Genomic DNA, 25355 nt, shown 5'->3' on the forward strand with positions numbered 1-25355 from the left:
GAGGTTGTGAGACCTCACAACCTCTGAGGATGCCTGCCATAGATGTAGGCTAAACATCAGTAAAGAGCGTTTCTAGAACAAGGCCATACAGCCCTAAAAACCTACAGCAACCCAGTGATTCCAGCCATGAAAGCCTTCGACAATACAGAAATAAAGTGGTTTGGCATCAGTTCAACTCAATGCTATGGAATCCTGGGAGTTTTAGTTTGGTGAGGTGCTACCTGCAGCCCACAGAAGTTTAGCCTACTTTATTTTTGGCCCCTACCGACTGCCAAGTTGTGCAGGTCTATTGTGGAGGTTGAAGTAGAGGGAAGAGCAGACACAAAACAATGCATTGAGACAGAAATCAAAGCCAACCATTGGTACAAAACTTGTATTTGTTTTGTTTTAAATTAATGGAAAAGCACATTACCAGCTTTGAACATATTCAAGGGAGTCAACTTCATAGCTGTGTCAATGATCTAACACTGCAATTATGAATAACTTACCATAGACACCAGTATAGAGCAATCGGGTGGAGGAACATTGGTGAGTTACAGAGAACATTTAGAAAGCCACACAAATGAAGGTGAAATAATAGAACATTTACACTGGCATTAGTGACTTTTAGAAGCTGATACTATTGGGATTTTGTTCTTAAACCAGGCAGTGGCATTCCAGATAGGCATAATTAATGTTGATGAAAATGGAGACTTTCTAACAGAATAACTTTGAGGCAGGTTCTTCTACCACCCATGAATGTGCTAGGAACTTCCGGCCCAAAATTTGGCTGCTTGGAGGCTGTTAATGCCATATGACTTCCAGGTACTAACTCGAAGAAAAATTCCCTGCTTAAAAATAGATCCTACCCCTCAAGGAGGTTTTTAATCCAACTTCATAGAAATGCTGTAGCTTTGAAAGCAATCTTCAAATAAGAAATATATAAATCATTTAGGAAATGGTACATATATGTGTGTCTATGAGTGATTCAGAAAGCACAGGTCCACTGCAGTAGAACAAAGCTTTGTCAAACCATCATTGGTGTACTTCTCTTCTAAAGAGGTTGTAGAATTTAAAGCCAGAACTAGATAGAACCAAACTATTTCCCCGGTCAATTTCCTGCATCAGAATACGTAACTGAAATCCCTGTCCAGGAGAAACAATATGTATCTCTCCACAGTACCTCCGTGCCTTCTCCTCTCTGTCCAATTTGATGGCCAGTGGAAAGCAGGGCACACATGATAGCTAGATGTACAATGGCATAAACCTCTGGGATCTTCAGAAGAGCTTAGAGAAAGTCCCAGATGAAGATTTTGTTCTGGATGTAAGAACATAGCCAAACACGTCTCCGATACCCCTTGCTCTCCGCCAGCTATTAAACAGCAAAAAGGGGAGATAACAAATGCTTCCCTCTGCACCAACTAGGAGAGTTAAATACACAGGCAGAAGTCTTATTTACACCTGTGTGTGACACTAACAGAATTCTGGACACTTGGGAATAAAACCATTCAAGTATTCAAAACCCAACAACTCTTTTTCCGCCAGAAAGGCAGATTGCCTAACCTCTATAATTGTAAGTTTTCTATTGAAACACCACACATTGCTATGGAAAATCAACTAAAACTAGACCTTACCCTTTGGTTTTCAAAACAGTGGTACAACTTTTACGACACAACCATAATTCAAAATGTGACCAAGTCTTGTTTTCCGACACAAAGACTTATCAGGTGAGAGGGTCTTGCATAACCGCAAACCGTGTTCAAGGCACAATTACAAATTTACTTGGTATGTGCTTTCCGGAGCTAGAACAGCTGCTAGTACAATCTATAAAACCACCTCACGGATGCACCGAGACTCAGAAGTGATTTAGATGGTTATGATGGCGTCTTGTAGGACGTGGGGATATGAGACAATAAAAGTTCAGACTTATCTTTATCCTTGCCAAAAAAAAGCAACTGCTTTCATTCGATAATATTTTAAAGGGTTTGATACTGCAGTGGGATAACATGGCTACTAATTTAGTCATTTTCACCTACTATGATCACACTAATCAAAGTAAAACAGGTGTATCTTGCTGGAAACAGCAATTTAAGGTAAACTGTGACTCAGACTTGGGGTGCAAAAGTTGCATCATTTCAAGTAACTACCTCCTCCCACAATCACAATCATCTAGCTTACTTTACTGGTCCAGGCATGTGGGAACTTTACTGTGAAGTATGTAAGGTAGGCAAAAACGTAAGGTACTAACTTTATGCCTGTATTTAGAAAAAATTAGGAGTGTACATTAAAGCAGAATCTGGAAGAGAAACCCAATTATTCTACTGCTTAGGAAGTTTAACCCATCACAGGTAAACATGCATTGGTATTTAATAATGTATGCATGCATTGAGAGAACCCACGACAAAATACACACATATACACGCACACGATATGCTTGTGTCAGAAGTGGGGAAAGGCGATATTAATGCATTTCTTCTGTGTTAGTACCTTAATGAAATTTCAGTGGAGATCTGTCACTAGGATTTATTTTTAGGTTTTGCTTTCAACACTAAGCCACATTTAGAAAAGCAGCAAATTCTGATGAGTTCCAGGGATGTTGTGTTTGTTTTTTTGTTTTTTTACAACTGTAAAAATATGTATGTGTAACTGCATGTATAACTGTCCAGATTCCTAAACAAGGAAATCCATTTCACTAGATATTCCTTGTCATCATTTCCACCATCATTAGTCTTCAAAAAGTGCTTATCAGGATCCGCTTACAAAACTATTCAACCTTTAGTGTTTTTTAAAGTGAGGTTTTGGATAGGCTATACCCATTCAAGATAGCATGGCTAAAGTTATCAAGTATAATAAAAAGATTTTTTTCTACTGGAGAATATATTCTGAATGTATACTTTCAGGAAACTTACATATTCAAATGTGGCCACAATCAACATGCAAAAAATTCCAAAGTTTACATATCAAGAAAAGATAATATACAGTACTTAAAACAAACTTCAAAAGGAAGGCTTTTAAGGAAAACGGCCAAAGTGCTTTCTCACTCGAGTTTAATGACCAAGGAGAGCTCCTCGATGGAGGCTATTTTAACTGGCATGGGGAGAGGCTTGATTTAATATTAATCTCTATTGTACAACTCACAGCAATACCGGGTTTGAATAAAATGCATTTTTTTAGTTCAGTTTAGCAAACGCCACACAATTGTTTAGCATAATAGTTCTCTGGAACAGTACTTCTTTGACTATTTTAAGTAGACTGGAAGGGGTAAAACTACCCAAAAGAAATGATACAAAATATTAATGGACAGCAGAGAAGCCTTTACAGAAAACAAAATCAAAATTCATCATCCCTTCCATAGTTTTTTCCCTTTAATATATCATTTTATTATTGTGGGCACAACATTAATTCAAATCTCAATAAAACAGTAAATTTGTTTATATTTTCTAACTTATTCTGGATATATGGCACCACCAACAAAAAAAGCCACATGATCTGACTTGGGCATTAGCAAGATTTTATATGAAATTAACGTTGACGGAGGTGTGTCAGGATGCTTTAAAAAGTGACGCAGAATAACCAAGTTTTACTGTAAGCCAAAAAAGAAAAGAAAAAGGAACAGATACTCATCTATGATGTGCTTTTTAAGTGCCCTTATTCAAAACAAATTTCTCCAATAATTGTAAGATGCTGGTAATACTTTTTCCTATTACACAACCACATGCGGTACATTTATAGGCAGATGTACAATTGGAAAGAAAAATGCTTTCTGTCCTGGTAATAAAAGTAGGGCTTTGTTTTCTTTTTCCTTGCTTTTTTTTTTAAACAAACGGTAGTCCAATCGACATAGCTGTCTTCACACAGCCGAAGAGCTTCTGAATTCTCCCCATGCTGATTAAAAATCCTGTGCAGGATTCGTCCCGCTATAACTGGGTCATCTTGTAACAATTTGCTAGACTGCACCCCAAGTGCTGGGGTTGTCACCACACGTTATATGCAGCCAGGTATCTCAATTTCGTCATTCATCATCGTCGTCTTCATCTTCTTCTCCATCTGAAAGGGATGTGCAGGGGCGGATTTGTCTATAACGGTCAAGCCATTTCTCTACCATCTGCGTTACCAAAGGGTGGTTGCGCCGCCGACAGCTTTTCTGCATAGCAACTAGGACTCCACCCTCCGTCACGCAACAGTCCAGCCACTCCCTGAGCAGCCTCTCCTGCTGCTCCTCATTACCAATCTTCAGGGGGAAAACATACACATACATTTAGGACATGCGTCTGTTCAAATCAGTTCACAGCTTTAAAAGGGGCTGGTGTCAAGTGATTTTTGTATTGTACAGTCAGCCTTCCATGTTCGCTGAGCCAATGGCAACGGACCCCCACAAAAGTGAAAAACTACAAATAAAAAATATGCTTTTTGAGTTACTTGAAACAATACCTTCCTAGGAATCTTATAAGTCCTCCAGCACACCTCTATGCACACTGGAGGACCTAGAGTCCTACTGGAGGACCAAGATTTTAATCAAACATTTAAAAGTCAAACCACAAATGTGGGGGACTAGCTGTACAGGCAGCCCACAATGTACAAACATCCAACCTACAATAAGACTCCTAGATAGAGAAATCTATCCCTGTAAGGCTGTGGTTCTCAACCTGTGGGTCCCCAGGTGATTTGGCCAACAACTCCCAGAAATCCCAGCCAGTTAACCAGTTGTTATGATTTCTGGGAGTTGAAGGCCAAAACATCTGGGGGCCCACAGGTAGAGAACCACTGCTGTAAGAGTTACCACGAGAAAAAGGTATCTCAGCTGAAGCTTTATCATCAAGCCTTGTTTCCACAAGCCAATTTCAAAATCCAATTGTCTAAACAGGGACACAGACAGTAAAACAAAGGTTACAGGAGTACTAACCATTCCCTATGCTATCCAAAACAAAAATTGGCTGGGGCTATACTTAAAAAATGTATCTGTTCCGACTTACATAGAAATTCAACTTAAGAACAAAGCTACAGAACCTATCTTGTTCATAACCAGGGGACTGCCTATATTAGGAATAACACCCCAATAAAATTCTAACTGGATTGTTGTGAGTTTTCCGGGCTGTATGGCCATGTTCCAGAAGCATTCTCTCCTGACGTTTTGGCTGCCTCTATGGCAGGCATCCTCCGTTTGCTGGAAACTAAGAAAATTGGGTTTACATATCTGTGGAATGTCCAAGGGTGTGAATGTTTCAATTGGCCACCTTGGTTAGCATTTAATGGCCTAGCAGTTTCAAGGTCTGGCTTCTTACGGCCAGGGGGAATCCTTTGCTGGGAGGTCCCCTGATTCCCCTGTTTTTTAGCGTCATTCTTTATTTACTGTTATGATTTTAGAGTTTTTAAATGCTGGTAGTCATATTTTATTCATTTTCATGGTTTCTTCCTTTCTGTTGAAATTGTCCACATGCTTGTAGATTTCAATGTCTTCTCTGTGTAGTCTGACAACCTCACAACCTCTGAGGATGCCAGCCATAGATGCAGGCAAAACGTCAGGAAAGAATGCTTCTGGAACATGGCCATACAGCCCAGAAAACTCACAACAACCCAGTGATTCCGGCCATGAAAGCCTTCAACAATTCAAAATTCTAACTGATCTAGCTTAACCAAATTCTATATAACTTATTAAAAACAGTGCTCTGAAAGCTTTCTGTAAATATAATATAAAATAATTAACAGATCTGAGTTTTCTGAACATAGAAATTTTAGTGGTTTAGAAAGTCTGTTCTGCCAGTAGTTGTTTACCAAAAAATTCACCAGTAACAAGGATCCATTCTTTCCACTTCATCTGTCATTGTAGTTTTTGCACTCCTTTAATGATGGCTCAATGTTATTGGAGGTCTTGTAACCCTTTATATATATATATTCTACTTTATATATATATTCTACTTTATATATATATTCTACTTTCAAATGTCTAGTTAACAATTTTCTAGAAAAACTCAACTTAGGATCTCATTGTTTTGACAATTATTTGTGGCTGCCAGAACTTTCTCAGAAGCTTTACTACTATACCTGCTTAACACACAATTCTAGCAGCCATGTCGGAATAAATTGGAACAGTGAAGCGACCATAGTTATTCAGCTCACAACCCATCTCACCCACCCTCCTCTGCTCTCTATTACTGACTTTCAAATTGTTCTGCAGAATAACCTGTACAATGACTTTATAATATATACATTCTCAGTTTAGGCTTTCATTTAACTGATATAATGTCTCTGGAGCTTATTTAACTCCATCTGAACTGTTTAGGTTTTTTTTTTTCTTACCTCTTGAGCAGACAGGAAGTGAATGTGTAGCAGCTTCCTTTCACTGTCAACCAATGGTAAAAAAGTAATAGTAACATCATCATCAGTATTCAAGTTAGCACCAGCACCTCGATTGCCATAGCCATCATTTTCCATGGCAACCAAAGCAGAGAAGTGGCCCCTCGTGTAGCCCAGAGCAATAGGGCTTTTCCAACAAAAACTCTGTTCCCATAATAAAGGCAAATAGACACCTAGAAATAAAAGGGAACAGTCAAAAGTGTAAATCACCAAAAAATCTGGGCACAAAATATTTTTAATTAAAATTTTAATGTCAAAGTAGAACATTAAATGAGTATCTCAATATACTTTATGAAGCAAGAAAATATCTACATCACATAGGAGGCTAAACTCTTCTTTTATTAGTGTATATAAAATGCTGTAATTTTATCCTGATGGCATTTGCTAGCCACACAACAAACACCCTCTTGCTAAAATCTGAAATCAAAGAGACTTATAGTGCCATGGGCACCAGGAATAATTCCTAGTTAAATGGCAACAGAGACAGGCAAGTGATCCAAGCATTTTACACATGCCTTCCTTTCCCACCATATAAAGGCCTGGGTACCATCTTAAAATATCAAATGTCCTATATGGTTAAACAAATAGAATAAAGTCTTATTTGGTTTAGTGCCAATCAACCCAGTCCCCATAGCCTTTCATTACATATAATTGAATTGGCCAGCCCTCGCAGAAACATCAGAAGTTATTCACAGAGACTTCAGCAGAACAACTAAGCCAGGAACGTGCCCTGCCTTGAGAGAGTTTAAAAATAGCAGTGAGTAATCCAAGTTTATATGTAACATAGCAACCCTCCATAGTGAAACTGCATCCAAAGTATCTGAACACTTTCTGCATGCCTCTCAACCAACAAAAAACCAATGGATCTTTTGAAACCAATGAGCACTATTTTGTATTCTCAAAGATATATACCTGTCAGTGTATTTAACCACCCAGCAGTTAAAAAATATGGTACTGTGAACACTACAGTCAAGCTGTGCTCACATCAAAACTGGCTTTACTGTACACTTTATATTCCAGATATGATACTAGAGTGTTTAAAAGATACAAAATTTGGAATACAGGCAGTCCTTAAGTTACGAACAAGACAGGTTCTGTAGGTCTGTTCTGAAGGTGAATTTGTTTGTAAATTGGAACAGGTACATTTTAAGTACACAGATGGCATTCAACTCGACTACTACTTTCCACCTACTGCTAAGGAGGCTGTTCAGGTCCTGAACTGGTGCTTGGCAGCTGTGATGGTCTGGATGAGGACGAACAAATTGAAACTGAATCTAGACAAGACAGAGGTACTCCTGGTTCTTCAGTCGTAAGGCTGAACAGGGCATAGGGGTTACAGCATGTGTTGGATAAGGTTACACTCCCTTGGAAGATGCAGGTTCGCAGTCTGGGAGTTCTCCTGGACTCATTGCTGAGTCTGGAACCCCAGGTTTCAGCAGTGGCTAAGGAAGAATTTGCATAATTTAAACTTGTGCACCAGCTGCGCTTGTACCTTGGGAAGTCAGATTTGGCCACGGTAGTCCAAGCTCTGGTTACATCCTGAATAGACAACTGCAACATGCTCTACGTAGGGTTGCCTTTGAAGACTGTTCGGAAGCTCCAAATGGTCCAATGGGTGGCAGCCAGACTGCTCACCACAGTGACATACAGGCAGCATACAACCCCCGTTACGCCAACTCCACTGACTGCCAGTGTGCTACCGAGCACAATTCAAAATGCTGGCATTAGCCTATAAAGCCCTAAACGGTCCTGGCCCAGCTCACCTGTCCATACATATCCCCCCCTATGAACCATCTCAGAAGTTAAGATTGTCTGGTGAGGCCCTGCTGTCAGGTTCTGCTCCTTCACAGGTGTGACTGGTGGGGACGAGAGACAGGGCTTTCTCAGTAGTAGCCCCTCGGTTGTGGAATTCCCTCCCCAGTAACATTAGATCAGCCCACTCCCTCCTGGCCTTCAGAAGGAAAGTGAAAACGTGGCTCTGGGATCAAGCCTACGAAGAGTAACTGTAGTGCAATAAGAGATATGGAATATGTGCTATGACTATTGGAATTGCACCGGATTATGATTATGGATAATGAGGTTTTAATATTGAATGTAATGTTTTTAAATGTTAAGTGTTATTTAATTATATGTTGTTTTAAGGCATTGAATGGTTGCCTATATGTAAAGCACCTTGAGTCCCCTCAAGATAGGCAGGGTATATATAGGGTAAATAAGTAACTCTACCCAATATATATATATATATTTTAGCTTTGGATGGCACAGGGAAGGGTTAACCCCCTGTGGTGTTTGTTATGTTATCTATGCCCCTCTTCAGAACATTTTACTTCACTTTCTGTCCCTGTGATCATTGGATTTTGAAAAAAAATGGCTTGTTGTGGAAACAAGGATTAGTGAGAAACCTTCAGTGGAGACACCTTTTCCCCACATCTCTTCCAGGAGTGAATTTCCCTTCCTAGGGATGGATTTCTCTTATTCCTGTTGTCTCACTCCCATTCTTAACTAGAAGTTGAATGTTCGTAAATCAAGGACTGCTTGTAATGCAATATGCTTCACATCAAGCTCTCTTCTGATTCTTCACTACATTAAAAAGAGCAGATATAATATTTCAACAAAACACAGGAGATGGAAAACTAACTGTTGAACATGGCAGCTAAAACTTAAGTACATAAGTGTACATACATATACTGGTACTTCTTCAAACTACCATCTTGTACAATAACTCTCCTCAAAACTTAAAGTTTAAAATCTCGTCTTTATTTTGTCATACTTACCTTGAAAACGGGTATACCCTAAAGTTTCTCCCCTGAAACTCTTATAATATTTTACTCCATAAACTATAATTGGTCTTCTAAGAATATGTGCAAGTACAAAAATGTGTGTCTGTTCCAAACTCGCTCCAGGCTGTATCAAAGAAAGAAAATTACCAACTATCAGATGAAGCAGATATTAATTGTATTATTATTATTATTATTATTATTATTATTATTCAGTGGTTTTAATACAACTAAAATTCCATGGCAATACTTACCAAAGTTTACAAATAAAAATTCAAAAAATATTTGTATCTGGAAAAGAAGAATCACCCCAACCTGATATAGACTAATATAATTTTGTGTTGATAGTTCCATGAGAGAGAATAGAATAGCCTTATTGAAATTGCCTTGTTTAATCTGCTAAATTTGCCTAATTTCAATTAAAATCATGATTTCTGCATATATTTCTTGAAATAGCAGTCAAAGTAACAGAAGGCCCCAAGGATTTGGCTTTCCTCTGACACTACTGTAATTTGAGCACAGCTAAAGGGAATTGGTTACACATTCTTGTAGTTGACTACTCACCCATCATGAAGCAACAAGGAATGTTACAAAGGCACAAGACTACTATAACACTGCTCTGAGCAGGCTATACTGAATTAAAGCACAAATAGGGCATGTAGTGTCCCAACAGGGACAACCCTACCACTTAGAGAAGAGGCAGGGCACCGCTTGAGGAGACTGCTCTTAAGCTGGGGGTCGGCACTGCTCTGACTTTGGTCTTTTCCAGATACCTCAAGATGCTCTTAGAGCTTTGAATGAGCTCTTCCTTAGAACACCCTTTGCTTTTCTTACCAGTGGAAGATAAGAACAGAACAAAATGGGCAGCCACATGAGGAAAAAAATGGAATGTGATTGAATGAAGCTGAGTGTGTCACCAATGGATTTGTCCTTTTCAGGTGTGACACTCAACCACAAATGGCTACACACAACACGGTTTCAAGAATTATATTTGCAGGTTCTCAAAAGTAAAAAAGATTGCATGTTACGCAAATTGGGAAGTAATCAATATGCAAATGTACTCAGAACCATTTCCCATCAAATTCACTGAGACATACTCTTACATAAAGAGAGAACATATATCATATGGACTTTTGTATTTTAATGTACGGAATGAATTGCACCCCGGGTTCGATTAAGCCCAACTTTTAAATTTATTTTCAAGACCTATCAGTTTCATTGGGGGATAAATAAAGAATGAGAAAACTTAGATCACTCTTAAGGCTGATTTATACTGACTGGTTTGTGCTCATGGTATTTAAAATTCTATGATCAATTTAAAAACGATAGTCATAATATTAGAGATCAAGTAAATAAATCATTTAATCTTTCAGAAGCTAATCTAAAAATGTACCGGGGGCACCCAGAAGGACAGCCCATACAAATAACCTTCACAACAAATTTTGTCTTTCCCATATTTATGATTTACAGCGGCTTACCTGACTGGCAAGAGAAAGTATAAATGCCCAGTCCTCCTGCCATTGCTCTTCTCTCAATGAGAAGTGTAAACCAAAGCTTTGAGAGTACCAAGACTCCCACTCTTTCCATCGTGTATAAAACCTACAAACAGTACACAAAGTCAAAGACTGAAGGGTTGTTTTTTTCATAATCCAAAATCACATTTCAATACCACATAAAGGAGGACTTGGCAGATTTTTTTCCTCATACTGAAGTAATGTTCTACCCATTTTAATAAAGTATTTTACAACAAGAGATGTGGTCAATGTGAACACTCAAAGTTAAGTGCTGCTTAGTGTCTTTTAGTACCATGTATATTCGCGTATAAGCCAATCCGAATATAAGCTGAGGCACCTAATTTTACCACAAAAAACTGGGGAAACTTATTGACTCGAGTATAAGCCTAGGGTGTGAAATGCAGCCACTACTGGGAAATTTCAAAATAAAAAATATATACTAATAAAATTACATTAATTGAGACATGCAGCTTCTCCTCTCTTCTTGGCACAGCAACCCAGATATTGCTGAAATGGAAGGAGGCGTGCGACTGGAAAAAGCCCTGCAAAGGGCTTCTTTCAGCCCAATGCCTTACCGTCAGGACCTTCACTCGAGTATACCTCGAGGGGGGCTTTTTCAGCATTAAAATGTGATGAAAAACTTGGCTTATACTTGAATATATATGATAACTACTTTTAGGGGTACTGTTTGAAAATTGATGTGTGTACAGTCTCCATCTTAAATGTTTAGGGACTCTGTTTCTGAACCTTAACAAGTTAAACATATGAAAGACTACCACCCACTTAAGAAACTAATTGTTGGTCTGTTCTTCTCACTGCTCTTAAAATGATAATTTCAGCTTTGAAGAGGGAGGATAAGGTCACCTGTCAGAACTTTAGAAATTTTAAAAGCAGTTTAATGGCTACATGTCCACTGCCCAACAAAATTAAACATGAAACTGTAGGACTGGGAGGAAAAAACAGCCTGTCAGCTGTGAACTAGGGGAATGACATCAAGAATCAGTGATTTTTTCCAAACCCATAAAAACATAAAGAGTTGTGGTTATTTTGTTTACTGCTCCATACAAACTCAATTTTAAAAGCAAGCCAAACTATTTGAGCATATATGTATAGTAGCATAATGTAAAATTTGTGTGGTATTGTGGTTTGAGTGTTGAATTCTGGAGATCAGGATTCAAATCCCTTCCCAGTCATGGAAACCCATTAGGTGACTTTGGGCATGTCAAATTTTCTCAGCAACAGAGGAAGGCAAAGCAAAAACTCTGAATAAATCTTGTCAAACACAACTTGAAGATGCATAACAAATACTTTTGTGTTATAAAATGAGGCAGAACAGTTTTATTAACTGCAAGATAGTTGAGTAAGAATGCAACATCCTTACGTCTTCAGGGAACAACAGAATACCAGGTAATTGAAATCTTTCACAGAAGCTTTTGGATTTTTAAAAATGAAATAATGACACAAGATATGATTCATTTTTGTTCTAAGAAACTAAAATATAAAATCACCATATTTGGGGATTACTATAAGTGTGAATGTTTACTTCTAAAGCATTTCTGCTTACCAATGGGAACAATCATGTAAACTGTCATGAAGAGCTTTACGTAGCACCGAATCTTTGTCATAAATGCCCCAGGTAGCTTGTAGTACTGAATCAAGCAGGCAGTCCCCTGCAGTCCGATTCCAAAGTGCATAAAGTCTACTGTCTAAACGCGTACCCAGTTCCAGTGACCAGTTTATAATGGGAGATTCTTCTTCTAGTTCTAGAGGACATAAAAAATATAATCATAGTTATCTGAACTCCAATTGAAATATATCATATTTCAATATATTAATATATATTAACCTACTGAAACACTGCTATTTTTAACATTACATGGTAATTCCACATCAGTTAATCTCATGCAATAATTCTAAGATAGTAAAGGTAAAGGTTTCCTGACATTAAGTCTACTCGTGTCCGACTCCGGGGGGTGGTCCTCATCTCCATTTCTAAACCGAAGAGTTGGCGTTGTCCATAAACACCTCCAATGTCATGTGACCACCATGACTGAATGGAGTACCATTACCTTCCCGCAGAAGCGGTACCTACTGATCTACTCACATTTTCCTATTTTTGAACTGCTAGGTTGGCAGAAGCTGGGGCTAACAATGGGAGTTCACCCTGCTCCCCGGATTCAAACTGCTAAACTTTCGGCCAGCAAGTTCAGCAGCTTAGTTGTTTAACTGCTGTGCCAACAGGGCACCCTTAATTCCAAAATGTAACCATACAAATCAATAACAGTGGTGAACTTCCAGGTGCATGCCTTGTAATTTATATGAATTTTAACTATGCTTCAGTGCTACAATACACAGCTTAGGTTGACTTCTTACATTTCAAATGCAATCTTAGAATCACACTGGCAATCAAATCCAATTGAAATCACTGGGACTTATTTCCAATGAATCATATGTAGCAATACACTGTTGAACACTTTTTCCGGTGTATCAAAGCAAGAAGTTTTACTTAAAAATATTAAAAGGTATGATGCATGTAACGCAAGGAGGTAACATCAAGCAGATGTCAAAAAACTAGACTTGTGAATTAAAAAGCCTATAAACGCTACCTTAACCAACTCTAAAGATCAGACTTATTAAAGAGATGCGAAAGTGGCACCTGTTCTATAATACATCTTCAAAAATTCCTACAATGATACAATCTCAACATATGGGCAAACGAATTCTGCAAGGGTTCAGATCACCAGCATGGATTTAAAATTCTCAAATATTTTGAACAATTTTAGCAGAATATAATGCCACACATGTGAAGGTTTATATAAAATGTCCTTAGATCCTACGTCCAAGATAGATTTTACCATGATAACAAAGAACAGGCATCAATGAATATACTATATTATTATGTTCAATTCGTCCTTGATTATGTATATAGTTCTATTCCCTGGTTCATCAATATTCAACAGATCTTAGGCAAAAGTAATTAGTAATAACCATGCAGCATAAGCAGTGTTCCATATTTACCTTTCTGAACATCCCTATCAAGTACTTCATCAAATAGTTTCTCTTGAACTGTTGGTGGCAGGTCTTCAATATCTGCAAAGACAAGACATTTCACAAATCTGTATATGACAAATGGCTTAAGTGTACCATTCATCATATTCCAGCAATTTGAGGGCTGCTTCACAAGCTATGACAATCATTAGGAGATTGATGATTACACAGTGAGTGCTCCATACAGAAAGTAGTCTATGTCAAGGTGATATGCACAAAATAGCCTGACATGCTGCCACAAAAAAGGCATTAATGCGGTTGTCATACGGTGAGGCATTGTCCTACAATCCCTTAGGTTGAAGGTTGACTTCTTACATTTCAAATGCAATCTTAAGAGTCACACCAGCAATCAAATCCTACTGAATACACTGGGATGTATTTCCAATGAAGCATATGTAGGAATACACTGTTAAACACTTTTTTCGATGTATCAGAGCAAGATACACCGGTAAAAGACAGGATTAATCAGCTTCTAATCAAGCACACAATATGAACGGTATTGCACATTCTTCTGCATGCAATTATAAATAGTTACTTTGGTCTCTGCCCATAATTCCTAATTAAGAGGCTTTTTTCACAGGTTTGCTCATTTTTAGTTCTGTAAGGTCCAAAAAACCCTCCAAAACAAAAATTCACTATGCTAGTTGTCTTGAATATTCATATAACTAGTGTATTACATACTATATCATCTGAAACACAAGATTCATTTACAAATGGCTAAGGACAGTTTAGTTTGATCAATTATTTCCCCATTTTCTAAAATGGTTCATCTTTTTTAAACACCTTGTACCTACACTCGTTTGTGTATTTGTGGGGTCCAAGACATTGAGGATTTGCCACATTCTTTGCTCTTTTGTACACAATATCCAGAACAAAGATCCACATTTTTGGGATCTATTCTGTCTAATACATTCCAATAATTTGTCAGAAAATATTTTGAATCTCCTATGTGATACAAATTCTGTGGTAATTCGCATGGTTTCTCTTTTCACCCTGGCAGCAATAAAATTCAGGCTAAATGTATTGCTAATATTATGGATGACTGAAATAGGGGATACTCTCAGCTAACATAATTTTATCTAAACTAAATTTTAATATTGTTATTTATATTTGAGGCGCTATAGTGTATTTTAATGTTATAGAATTTAATAGGCAAGGTCTGTGTGGCAAACGTTTTATGTAGTAGTTTTATACTGTTGCAGTATTGTATTGTATTGTATTTATTTGTTTGTATAAAGACGGCCTATAGTCTAGGGCAGGGGTCCTCAAACTTTTTAAATAGAGGGTCAGGTCACATTTTCTCAAACTATTGGAGGGTCAGATTATAATTAGAAAAAAATGAATGTATTCCTACGCACACTGCACATATCTTATTTGTAGTGCAAAAAACCCACTTAAAAACAATATAATAATTAAAATGAAGAACAATTTAAACAAATATTAACTTATTAGTATTTCAATGGGAAATGTGGGCCTGCTTTTGGCTGATGAAATAGGATTGTTGTTGTTGTTGTGTACTTTCAGACTTAGGTTGACCCTGAGTGAGGGCCAGGTAAATGACCTGGGAGGGCCACATCCGGCCCTCGAGCCTTAGTTTGAGAACCCCTGATCTAGGCATTAAGAAACAACCAACCACTCACTCTTTATGCAATCGCATCTGGACACTGCTCAGGACACCATGATTTCTTTACAAAGAGCAATAATGGAACTCAGCCATAAGCAAGTACATAACTATTCTACAAACAATGATCTCCAGCAAATGTAGGCTGTCAGAATTAGAATCAGCCTCTAACCATTTCTATTACAAGTGTTACGAATAAAGCAGTTAACTCCAGTACTGTACTAAAATATAGACAAGAAAAATAAGGAAAGCACAGAAATCTCAAACTAATTTCAATGTTAACATGGAATTGTGGGGACAGTCTTTCTACCTACATTTCCTGGTGATTCTGAAGATCTCTGAAAATTGAAAACCCAAATTGTACATTCTGTAGCAAGAAGAGTCAGAAGACACGAGGTGGAAATCTTATATCATTCAAACTGATCAAGGACAAGTTAACAGAGAAAGAAGCTTTCACTATTACCTGCAGGTAACGTAAATGTTACAAGATCAGTTAGGAAATAGCAAGCAAAATCTCCCTTCCGCTGATGAAGAGAAGCAGCAATTTCACGCCGGATTTGTTCAGTAAGCTCTGGGCACACCATTGCTGGAATGCACTTGGCTGCATGCTGGGATACCTGCAAGAGAGAATTTATTATTTTTCTTGCTTAAGAAAGAAAGAAAGAATCACACATATTAAACACCCAAGAATGTGTTTTTTCTTAAAGCAATGACAGCATCAAGAAAGAACTGACATCTTGCATTTTTTAGATTTTTTTACTTGAAATAGGAACACTTTGATTCCAGTTCCTGCTAAACAGACTCTATCTGGACTTGAAGTACAGTAGTCTTGCTTATCCAACATAAACAGGCCAGCAGAATGTTGGATAAGCGAAAATGTTAGATAATAAAAAGGGATTAAGGAATTAAACGGCAAATTACATAATAATTTTACAAATCAAGCATCAAAAAATCATGTTTTATAACAAATTGACAGAAAAAGCAGTTCAATACACAGTAATGTTATGTAGCAATTATTGTATTTACTAATTTAGCACCCAAACATTGCAATGTATTGAAACAGCTGTGGATCCGGGCGGGATGCAGACTGGAGTGGATAATACAGAATTTTGGATGAGCGAAGGCTGCATAAGCGAGACTATTGTAAATGGTTGACATTTAGTCCTAATTTTTAAATGTCACAGCAATCCAAAGAAAAAGTTCATAAAAATAGTTGCCACTTAATTGTAAACCGTATTTGGACTGACATAATTTCTTCAGATAAAAAACAAAATTATTTCAATCGGCAGTCTTATTTCCCAGTAATATCTTTCTCATATTTGGCTTTGTATGTTCCCAATATGAAGTAGTTCTGATTATCAAGCTCTCAACATGCCAAGATATTGGAGATTGCTTCACATAGATATATTTTCTAGAGTGACAGTATCTCCACATCAGAAAAAAAAAATCAAACTCCATTGTCTTTCTGTATCAAAAGAACTTGCATTGCACAATTCATTTACCTGTATGACCCAAACTAGCATTACTTGCATTACACTGAAAGAAAAGAAAGAAGTGCCAAGGTTCCCCATTGCGTTTGGTATTTTTTAGTGCATCAAGGGCCTTGCAGAAGTATTCAACCCCCTTGGACATTTCCACAATCTGTATTTAAAATGTATGTATTTGGCACTGTTTCATTTGATGTACATAAGAAACACTGTGATGGTGCAAAAAAAATTTCTGTGGCACACAATGAAAGGAAATAAAAACAAACTGGCATTTGTTCGTGCAAGGGATGGTAGGATAAATGTGTTCTGGTGTATCCCACTGTTTCTGAAAGTCACATAAGTCTGTAACTCTAAGACATATGTTCTCAGATTAAAGATACCTGTTTTGGGAAAGCCACAGAGTTTTTTGGAGAGTGTATCTAAAATAGCATCATAATGAACAAAGAGCTATCAGAACAACTCCAAACGAAAATTGTGTAGATGTATCTGAGTTGGTTAACATAAAAAATGAACCAAGAGCATTCACTCCTACACAGTCATAGTAATACTAGATATGGTTTTAAGGGGAAAAAAGTGCTAATTTGTTTTGTTTATTTAAATCTTGTGTCACAATAGAAACATTTTGTACTTTTATACTGTTGAGGTCTTTGCGTACATAGAAGAACTATTTCTGAAATCATCTCAAGGATCAAACTGAAAAAAACAAGGAAAGTTTCATAATAAAGCTTATTTATTAAACAGCTCTTTTTAATTATTTCGTTATCCACAGAATCATATTCATAGAGCTCTCCATAAATATAGATCAGTAAAAATTATAGACTTACCTCTGTTAATAGAACTGCTAACATATCTTGTCTTTGAAAACGTATAGCAAGATGAACAAGTGTGTATCCCACATCAAAAGCAGAAGGACGATTTAACAAACGTACTTCATCTGCAGTTAGCTGTCGTGCAATATCTCCTCCTGATGATTTGTATGCCTCAATAGCAGCTAGGTCACCTTCTACCACCCCTAGGAACATAGAAGACACATGAGAAATTCTATTTTTTGTTGAAGATTTGCGTTGGTACAGGAGTATTACATTCAGTTGTCATAAGGCATACAGCTTTGTAGGCATATCACTCGCACTGATAATGAATATATGCCTCACAACTACAGAACATTTTATAATGTCTATTAATGTGGGCAATCCATTAAGAAATGATCCATGGAAGAAAGTGCAGATCATATCTATGCAGGTCTTGTTCCTTTCAACATTTGTCCACATTACAGTTCAAAAAGGGGGAGAGAGCCGTTAGGAGAGGTGGGCAAAAAATAAAATATATTATTATTATTATTACATGCAAAGGTTTCAAGTCCATGAATAATAAGATCCCTTGTTGCCCCATGTCTTAATGTTAACAAGAGATCATCTAAGAAGTTTTTTTTTATTAAATACATTTCAGAATCACATTTCCCAATAATCTCTCCGGGGTTTTGGTCAGACATATCACATTTGAAGACATATGTGAAAGCCCACATGACAGACTTGTAATTTTCTTGAGGGTGCATTTCAGACATTGCTAGCATGATGCCACAGAATTCAATGAGGGGAAGAAGTGTACAAGAGTCAGTTCATATCAGAGCTATCTGCACTTTCCTCCCCAAATCCCCATGTGATGACAGAAAGGGCAGTGGGGCAATGCACGTTTCCCCCCCCCCCCCCATGTGGTGAGGGGAGAAGGGAGGGTGTGCGGGACACCACGAGCCATTCCGCACACCCTCCCATTCGCCAGCGAAACAGCATGGGCCAAAAGGACTGTGTGACAAGGTCCTTAGAGTTCTTTAACCTAAGGCTTGCCATAATGATTTTTCTCCCTGAAACATCTTCAATAAACTAAGAATTATGATACAGTAACTTTTTAAAAAGTACCACGTTCTACTTATAAGTGCAACATGGGTATATTGTAGTTAATCAGAGAGATATGTGCATGGACACTTTAACAGAAAAATTGGAATGAGAGACAGGAAAAAGATGGAAATAATAGGGATAGATTCCTATGCTGTTAAACATGTTTTAGCAAACCTTTTATTGAAAACTAACAATATGTATACATGGAATGAAGCCACCCGTTCATATTCTTACATGTTAAGAATACTTTGAATTTTCTACACACCAACTGAAAGATTTTCCATAATGAAACCAGATTTTTTCCCCCTCTATCAGCCTCCACTTTTCTTTTTATTCTCATTATGGCCTATAGCTCTCTCTGCTTTTTAAATATGCTGGGGATTTGCTTTTTCCTTTTCACCCTTTTACTGCTCCTGCATGCTCAGAATGGGATTTACCTTGGCTGTGGTAAGTAGTCACACTCATTTACGATACGACTGTCTACAGTAGAATGTTATCCCCACCTCAAGCTTTACTGTACTATTTACTGCACGCACGCACACACACACACACTACTGCAACTTGGCATCATAGGTACGTATTTTTCCAGGCTTACTTCATAATCCTCTCAATTTGTGTTCAACTAAAAAACTTCCAGCTAGACGAGTGATAAGGAACAGGGCCGAGGTGGGGTAGGGTGAGGTGGCATACAAAGACTTTGGAAAAAGAAGCTTCTTTGTCATAGGCTTTGGTAACTGAGGTATGCCTGTAGTCAGCAGAAAGCAGTTCATAAACATCATCATCACCACAGCCAGAAAACATCTATCAGCTGATATCCAGTTGTCCAAATCAGGTCACTAAAAGAGCATGGCATTCATTTCCAAAAGACAAACGTGTATGCTCAATTATTTTTATTTGATTAGGGGAAATGAACCAGGAAACCGAAGCAACACTGTTTCCAAAAAAGAGTGGCAACCTGCAACAGTGTTCTTTTGTTCATATTGGAGACACTTAAATTATTCAAAGCATGTTCATCTTTCCGCTGTCTTTTCGGGAGACACTCTTCTGACTAAACTTTTCAAAACTGCAAAATACTGTTTTCTAAATATGATCTCACTTTAGCTTACAATCATAATGTTTTATGTTTATAACTAAGTCTTTCTGCATAGGATTATCAGTCTAAACCCTTAATTTCATATAGATCCCCCTCTTTTGGAAGCATCTACTAATTCAATGTGCTAATGACAAGTATCCCAACCCTCTCGTGAGAAAGACTGCTATTCTCTTCCCAAACACCTCACTTATTCATTTATGTGGAAAATCTAAGAAACTCAGAAAAATCTCTTTATCTTCACTACAGGCCAACACTGAGAAGACAATCATTGTGCATTCTCCAAATTTCTGCACATGTCAGAGTCTCAGAAAGGGATTAGTCTTCAATAGCTTCCTTTACTTACCAGACTGGAAGAAAGAAGCCAACAAAAATGACTTTGAGTGTCCGAGAGAAGGACATGAGATTTTTTAAAAATTGACAATCCAACTGGTTATTCCTGTTTCCCAGCTCAATAATTATGAATGACTTTGTAAAGACTCTAAGGGCTCTCTGCTTGACCTTAAGTGTCCCTTGCTCCTCTCTGTGTCTAGCACTGGGACCAAAGTACACAGGGGCATAAGGACTAGATTGTGACTAAAACCAAAAGGAATTTTAATTTTGTTTTTCTTTTACATATATGTATTGACTAAAGATAAACTAATAGAGTAGATTCCCAATTAACTGGTACCCATGGGAATTGGTAGATGTCAGATAAATGTTGTTCCTGTTTGCTGGAGAGATACTATTAATAATATAATAGTATAATAACAACAACAACAACAATAAATTTTGTACCAGGACTGCAACTCGCTCCTGGTTTGAGAGAATTAGCCGTCTGCAAGGATGTCATCCAGGGGACACCTAGATGTTTAACGTTTTACCATCCTTGTGGGGGTCTTCTCTCATGTCCCCACATGGGGAGCTGGAGCTGACAGAGGCAGCTCAACTCACTCTCCTGCCAGGACAAGGGTTTAACCCATTGCACCACTGGGAAGTTCATAATAATAAAACTTTATTTCTAGACTGTACCTCTCTCCCAAACAACACAAAAATGGCAAAGATTCAATTACTTATAAAGTAACAAACAGCATCAGGAATAATACAAAATAATACACAATAATAGCTATAAACTTATAATGAAAAATTAAACGTTGAGATGGGGGATAAACCAATTAGACAATAAACTAGGATGTATAAACATTAAACAAATATAATTAAAAACAGTTAAAAGTGCACCTAATTATATACCGTATACTATATACCGTATAATATACCGTATATACCGTATAATATACCGTATACTATACCATACCATAATTTTGTATTGACTTTGCTATCGAAAAATTGACCCCCCCCCCCCAATCTTTTAAAATAATAACTATAAATTTAAAACATATTTTTACAGGTTTTAGCTGGGTCTCAGTCCCAGTCCAACTCCAAACATTCCTAGATGGATTCAATGCCCCCCCCCCCAAATCACAGACAATGGCCACACATCTTATAGAGGTTTGCATTGACAAAACATTTTAGGCTTTCCTAAATTCAAGTGTATGCTTTATTAATAAACAGAGAGAGAAGATTCACATGTATACACAAAAAACCACAGTACAACCAGACATATTTCTGGGCACCCAAAGAAACTTGATATAAAATGTGCTTGGGAAACTGTTCAGAAACAGAACATTCAGAAGCTCTAACATATTAATCTGATCAACTCTCCTTTTGTGATTCTGAGAAAACCCCTGGAGTCAAGATTAGGCAGTGTCTATTCACCTTTCCCTCACTTCCCAAGCCCCACCCTCTCAGCCTCAAGAGAAATAAAAACAAAAACATAAAATTCTCCTTAACTCTGTCACCCCAAGAAACACCTATACATACAGATATACAGGCATTCCCCAAGTTACAAACAAAATAGGTTCTGTAAGTCTGTTCTTAAGTTGAATTTGTTTGCAAGTCAGAACAGATACAGCTTTTCAGTGTAACTTCAGATAGATAAGATAGATAGATAGATAGATAGATAGATAGATAGATAGATAGAAGCTTTGGATAGCATAGGGAAAGGTTAATACCTCTGTGGTGTTTGTTTTGCTGTCTGTGACTCTCTTTAGAATATTTCACCTCATCTTCTGTCCCTGTGATCATTGGATTTTGAAAAATTGGGCTTTGAAACAAGGACTGTTGATAAAGCTTCAATAGAGACCCCTTTTCCCATGATAACTCTTTCAGGGGTGAATTCCCCTTTCGAGGAATAGATTTCTTATCCTTTCTATGAGTCATTTGTAAGTCGAGTGTCTGTAACTCAGGGACTGCCTGTATATTAAATCATACATTTATTTAGTTAACAAAACAGACCCAGCTTTTTCTCTCTGTTTATTGGGTTTCCCTTTCCTTTATTCTCTAACTTCTTCACTATTCCAAAATTTTGCATAATTGAACTGTCAGCTCCAATATGTTACCATTCTGTTTCTACAACTGAGCCCCTGCTGTACAGTGGACCAGCACAAGATCCATTAGACCTAAGCTTATCAAACATCATAACATATTATGCAGTGCTCATGTGACTTTGGACTATATGGCTGTCTTGAGAAACAATACAGATACTTTCAGTGGACTCCCTGATGAGAGACAGATTGCCAGCAACTCCCAGAACTCATCAAGAACTTTGTTTACCCATTTGATTGACTTTCTGGTTTCCCAAGTCTCACTCTCTGTGCAGAGATTATTCCAAGCTTCCAAAGTACATTAGTGCAAAATTAAATACCAATTCTTTCAAGTGTGGACAATGGGGCCTTTACCCTCAGAGGCGGGCACAATGACAAACCTTTAATTTTGAACCCCACCAATCCCAGTTGTTCTCTTTTCCTCTCCATCCCAATCTGTGATGTCAAGAAGAAGTCTCGAGGAATGAGGCAGCGGATCATAGGAGGCACTTCTCCTGACCAACCAGGGGAGGGAGTAGGAGATTTGAGTAACTGCTAACTGTATAAAATGTACTGCACCTTGCTCTAGAACAGTGCTTCTCAACCTGAGGTCCCCAGATGTTTTTGGCCTTCAACTCCCAGAAATCCTAACACCTGGTAAACTGGCTGGGATTTCTGGGAGTTGTAGGCCAAAAACATCTGGGGACCCCAGGTTGAAAAGCACTGCTCTAGAAGTTATGTTTGTTCCTTTAGTGATTATGCAGTTATGTTATCCATCTGGCCAGGTGAATAAGCCTCTGTTATTGCCTTCAAACCTGGTCATGCTTTTCCTGGCTTTCAAAGTAGCTTGCTCCCTGGTGGCCGATAGCTGACTTTGGGAACAACTTGATATTAATATCAAAATGCAGTAATTAAAAGCAAATTCAGACAAATATAGACAAGCAGAACTTAATGTAACAGAGTGTTACTATATTATAAAAAAGTTCTTATCCTTTCTAAATAGTTTTACCGTTAAGAGTCACAATCCAAATAAATACTATCAGCCTCTACACTAATAACAACATTTCCTACATATAACACAATAAAAGGGACACTATCTGAATAGGAAAGGAACTTTAGGAGAGATTACACCACTCCTGCCAACCATCACTATTCTACACTAATGGTTAGTGTGCAAGGCATTAAGTTCACCATACATACCAATAACAAATGGTCTTTGCCTAATGGTCAGTTTCTGGTGCTACTTATGATTAAGTGGGTAAACAAACAAAAAAACAGTTTGGCTTTTTTTTTTTTTAAGCAGTGGAAAAGACAAAAAATTGAGAATTCTGGCTCTCCCCTCACTAAAAAGAACTCTGCACTGGCCTTTAAAAACACTGGGTGATAAGCAGATCAGAAGAGAGAAAGTGTGGTTTATTTCCCAATTAAGGCCTGCATCTCACTCTGAAATGTGAAGAAGAAGAGGTCAGCCAAACCACTTCTCAATCTGCTTCTTCCTCCCTCTCCATTCTGCTCCAGCAACAGAAAGCATTTCTAGTAAGAATAGGAACTAAGATGCTCATCTAAAATTTAAGATCAAAATCAAGGAAAAGCAAAATAAAGGAGCAGTTTAGAAACTAAGCAGGGTGCATGTACATGGTAGAACAATGCCATTTGAAACCACTTTAACTGCCATAACCCAAAGCTATGGAATCACAGGAGTTGAGTTGTAGCTTTATAAGGTCTTTAGTCTTCTCTGTCAAATAGTGCTGGTTGCCTCACCAAATTACAAGCCCAGAATTCCACAGCACTGAGCAATGGTAGTCAAGCTGCATTAATTCTACAGTATGCATACACAAAAATTACACACACAAAAATTAAGTATCACCAAAGACACAGGACAGATTCTTGTCAGATGATTAAAAAGCAAGTACTGGTACCCGATGAACATGACTAGGAAAAGCATTAGGACCATAAAGTACATATGGAAAATATGCTGATTTTTTTTAAATGCACATCATCTCTTAAAATCATATTATTTAATGCATACCTGTTCTGCGACAAAAATGCATTCCTTCCCCTCCACATAAGACCAACAAATTATTTTTGTAATGGCTTTAAAATTCCATTTATGACAATGAACAGCAACAAATTAATACAACCAAAGGACAAAAAATAAGAGAAAATAAATTTGTGCTGTAAACCTATTTCCTAAAATTAGGAGAATTCTGAAAATAGGAATACAGCCAATTTCCCTAAACTACTTTACAAAATGAGTAGAAAATGAGCATCAGATGTTAAAAGCGAGAACTTATTTTAGATCAATTATATAAGGGCTGACAGGATGTGAGTGGATGTCACCTCAAAAATTACTCTGAAGGTCTTATGTAAGGTTACATTATCACTTCTCAGTATGGGTTGGGTTGGTTTTGTGAAAACACTCACAGCTTTGAAATCAATGAACCTATATGGACATATTACAAGCCAAAACAAAGATACAGTGTCGCAGACTACGTGAGCTGTATATCAATGAGCAAGTCGATCAACTTCTCCCTGCCTCTCATTTTAAAATTTCCAAATGTCAATGTTTGACTTTTTACTGTATTTGAACATCTTTCCAGCTAAATGTATTATTATGCTTAGCACTGTACCACAAAAGTAATTTAAAATCTCTAAATGTAGTAATATTTTCATACTTCTACTGAATGACTGGTTCCCATTTTTAATGTGTCAGAAGCAACTTGAGAAACTTTAAAGTTTAAATTATTTAGAAAGTTATATGTTTACTTTCAGTGTGTGTGTTTGTGTGTTTTTGTTTGTTTGTTTGTTTGTTTTTTGTCGTGTCAGGAGAGACTTGAGAAACTGCAAGTCGCTTCTGGTGTGAGAGAATTGGCCGTCTGCAAGGACATTGCCCAGGGGACACCCAGATGTTTTGATGTTATATCATCATTGTGGGAGGCTTCTCTCATGTCCCCGCATGAGGAGCTGGAGCTGATAGAGGGAGCTCATCTGAATTCTCCCCGGATTCGAACCTGCGACCTGTTGGTCTTCAGTCCTGCCGGCACAGGTGTTTAACCCACTGTGCCACCCGGGGTGCCACTTTTAATGGTTTTCCTATTTTGTTACAAATGGAGCTATGAATTGATGGACCCTTTAAATACTAATATCTTGTTTTTATAATTAGTTTAATTTATATCCTTGTTCAGGGCCTT

General features: G+C 37.6%; 1 protein-coding gene across 2 annotated transcripts in view; it reads right to left on the reverse strand.

The window, feature by feature from the left end:
* Window positions 1–346: 346 nt before the first annotated feature.
* Window positions 347–25355, reverse strand: part of ZRANB1 (zinc finger RANBP2-type containing 1) — a 45597-nt gene continuing 20588 nt past the window's right edge. For both annotated transcript variants that reach the window (XM_060768605.2, XM_060768606.2), the window contains exons 3-10: window positions 17605–17792; window positions 15757–15910; window positions 13643–13714; window positions 12189–12387; window positions 10589–10709; window positions 9108–9237; window positions 6277–6506; window positions 347–4210 (exon numbers count right to left, since the gene is read on the reverse strand). In XM_060768605.2, the coding sequence (XP_060624588.1) occupies window positions 3992–4210; window positions 6277–6506; window positions 9108–9237; window positions 10589–10709; window positions 12189–12387; window positions 13643–13714; window positions 15757–15910; window positions 17605–17792 (1313 nt within the window). In that variant the 3' untranslated portion in view covers window positions 347–3991. The remainder of the gene's footprint in view (window positions 4211–6276; window positions 6507–9107; window positions 9238–10588; window positions 10710–12188; window positions 12388–13642; window positions 13715–15756; window positions 15911–17604; window positions 17793–25355) is intronic.

Source organism: Anolis sagrei, chromosome 3, assembly GCF_037176765.1.
Source record: "Anolis sagrei isolate rAnoSag1 chromosome 3, rAnoSag1.mat, whole genome shotgun sequence".
Classification (NCBI taxonomy): Eukaryota; Metazoa; Chordata; class Lepidosauria; order Squamata; family Dactyloidae; genus Anolis; species Anolis sagrei.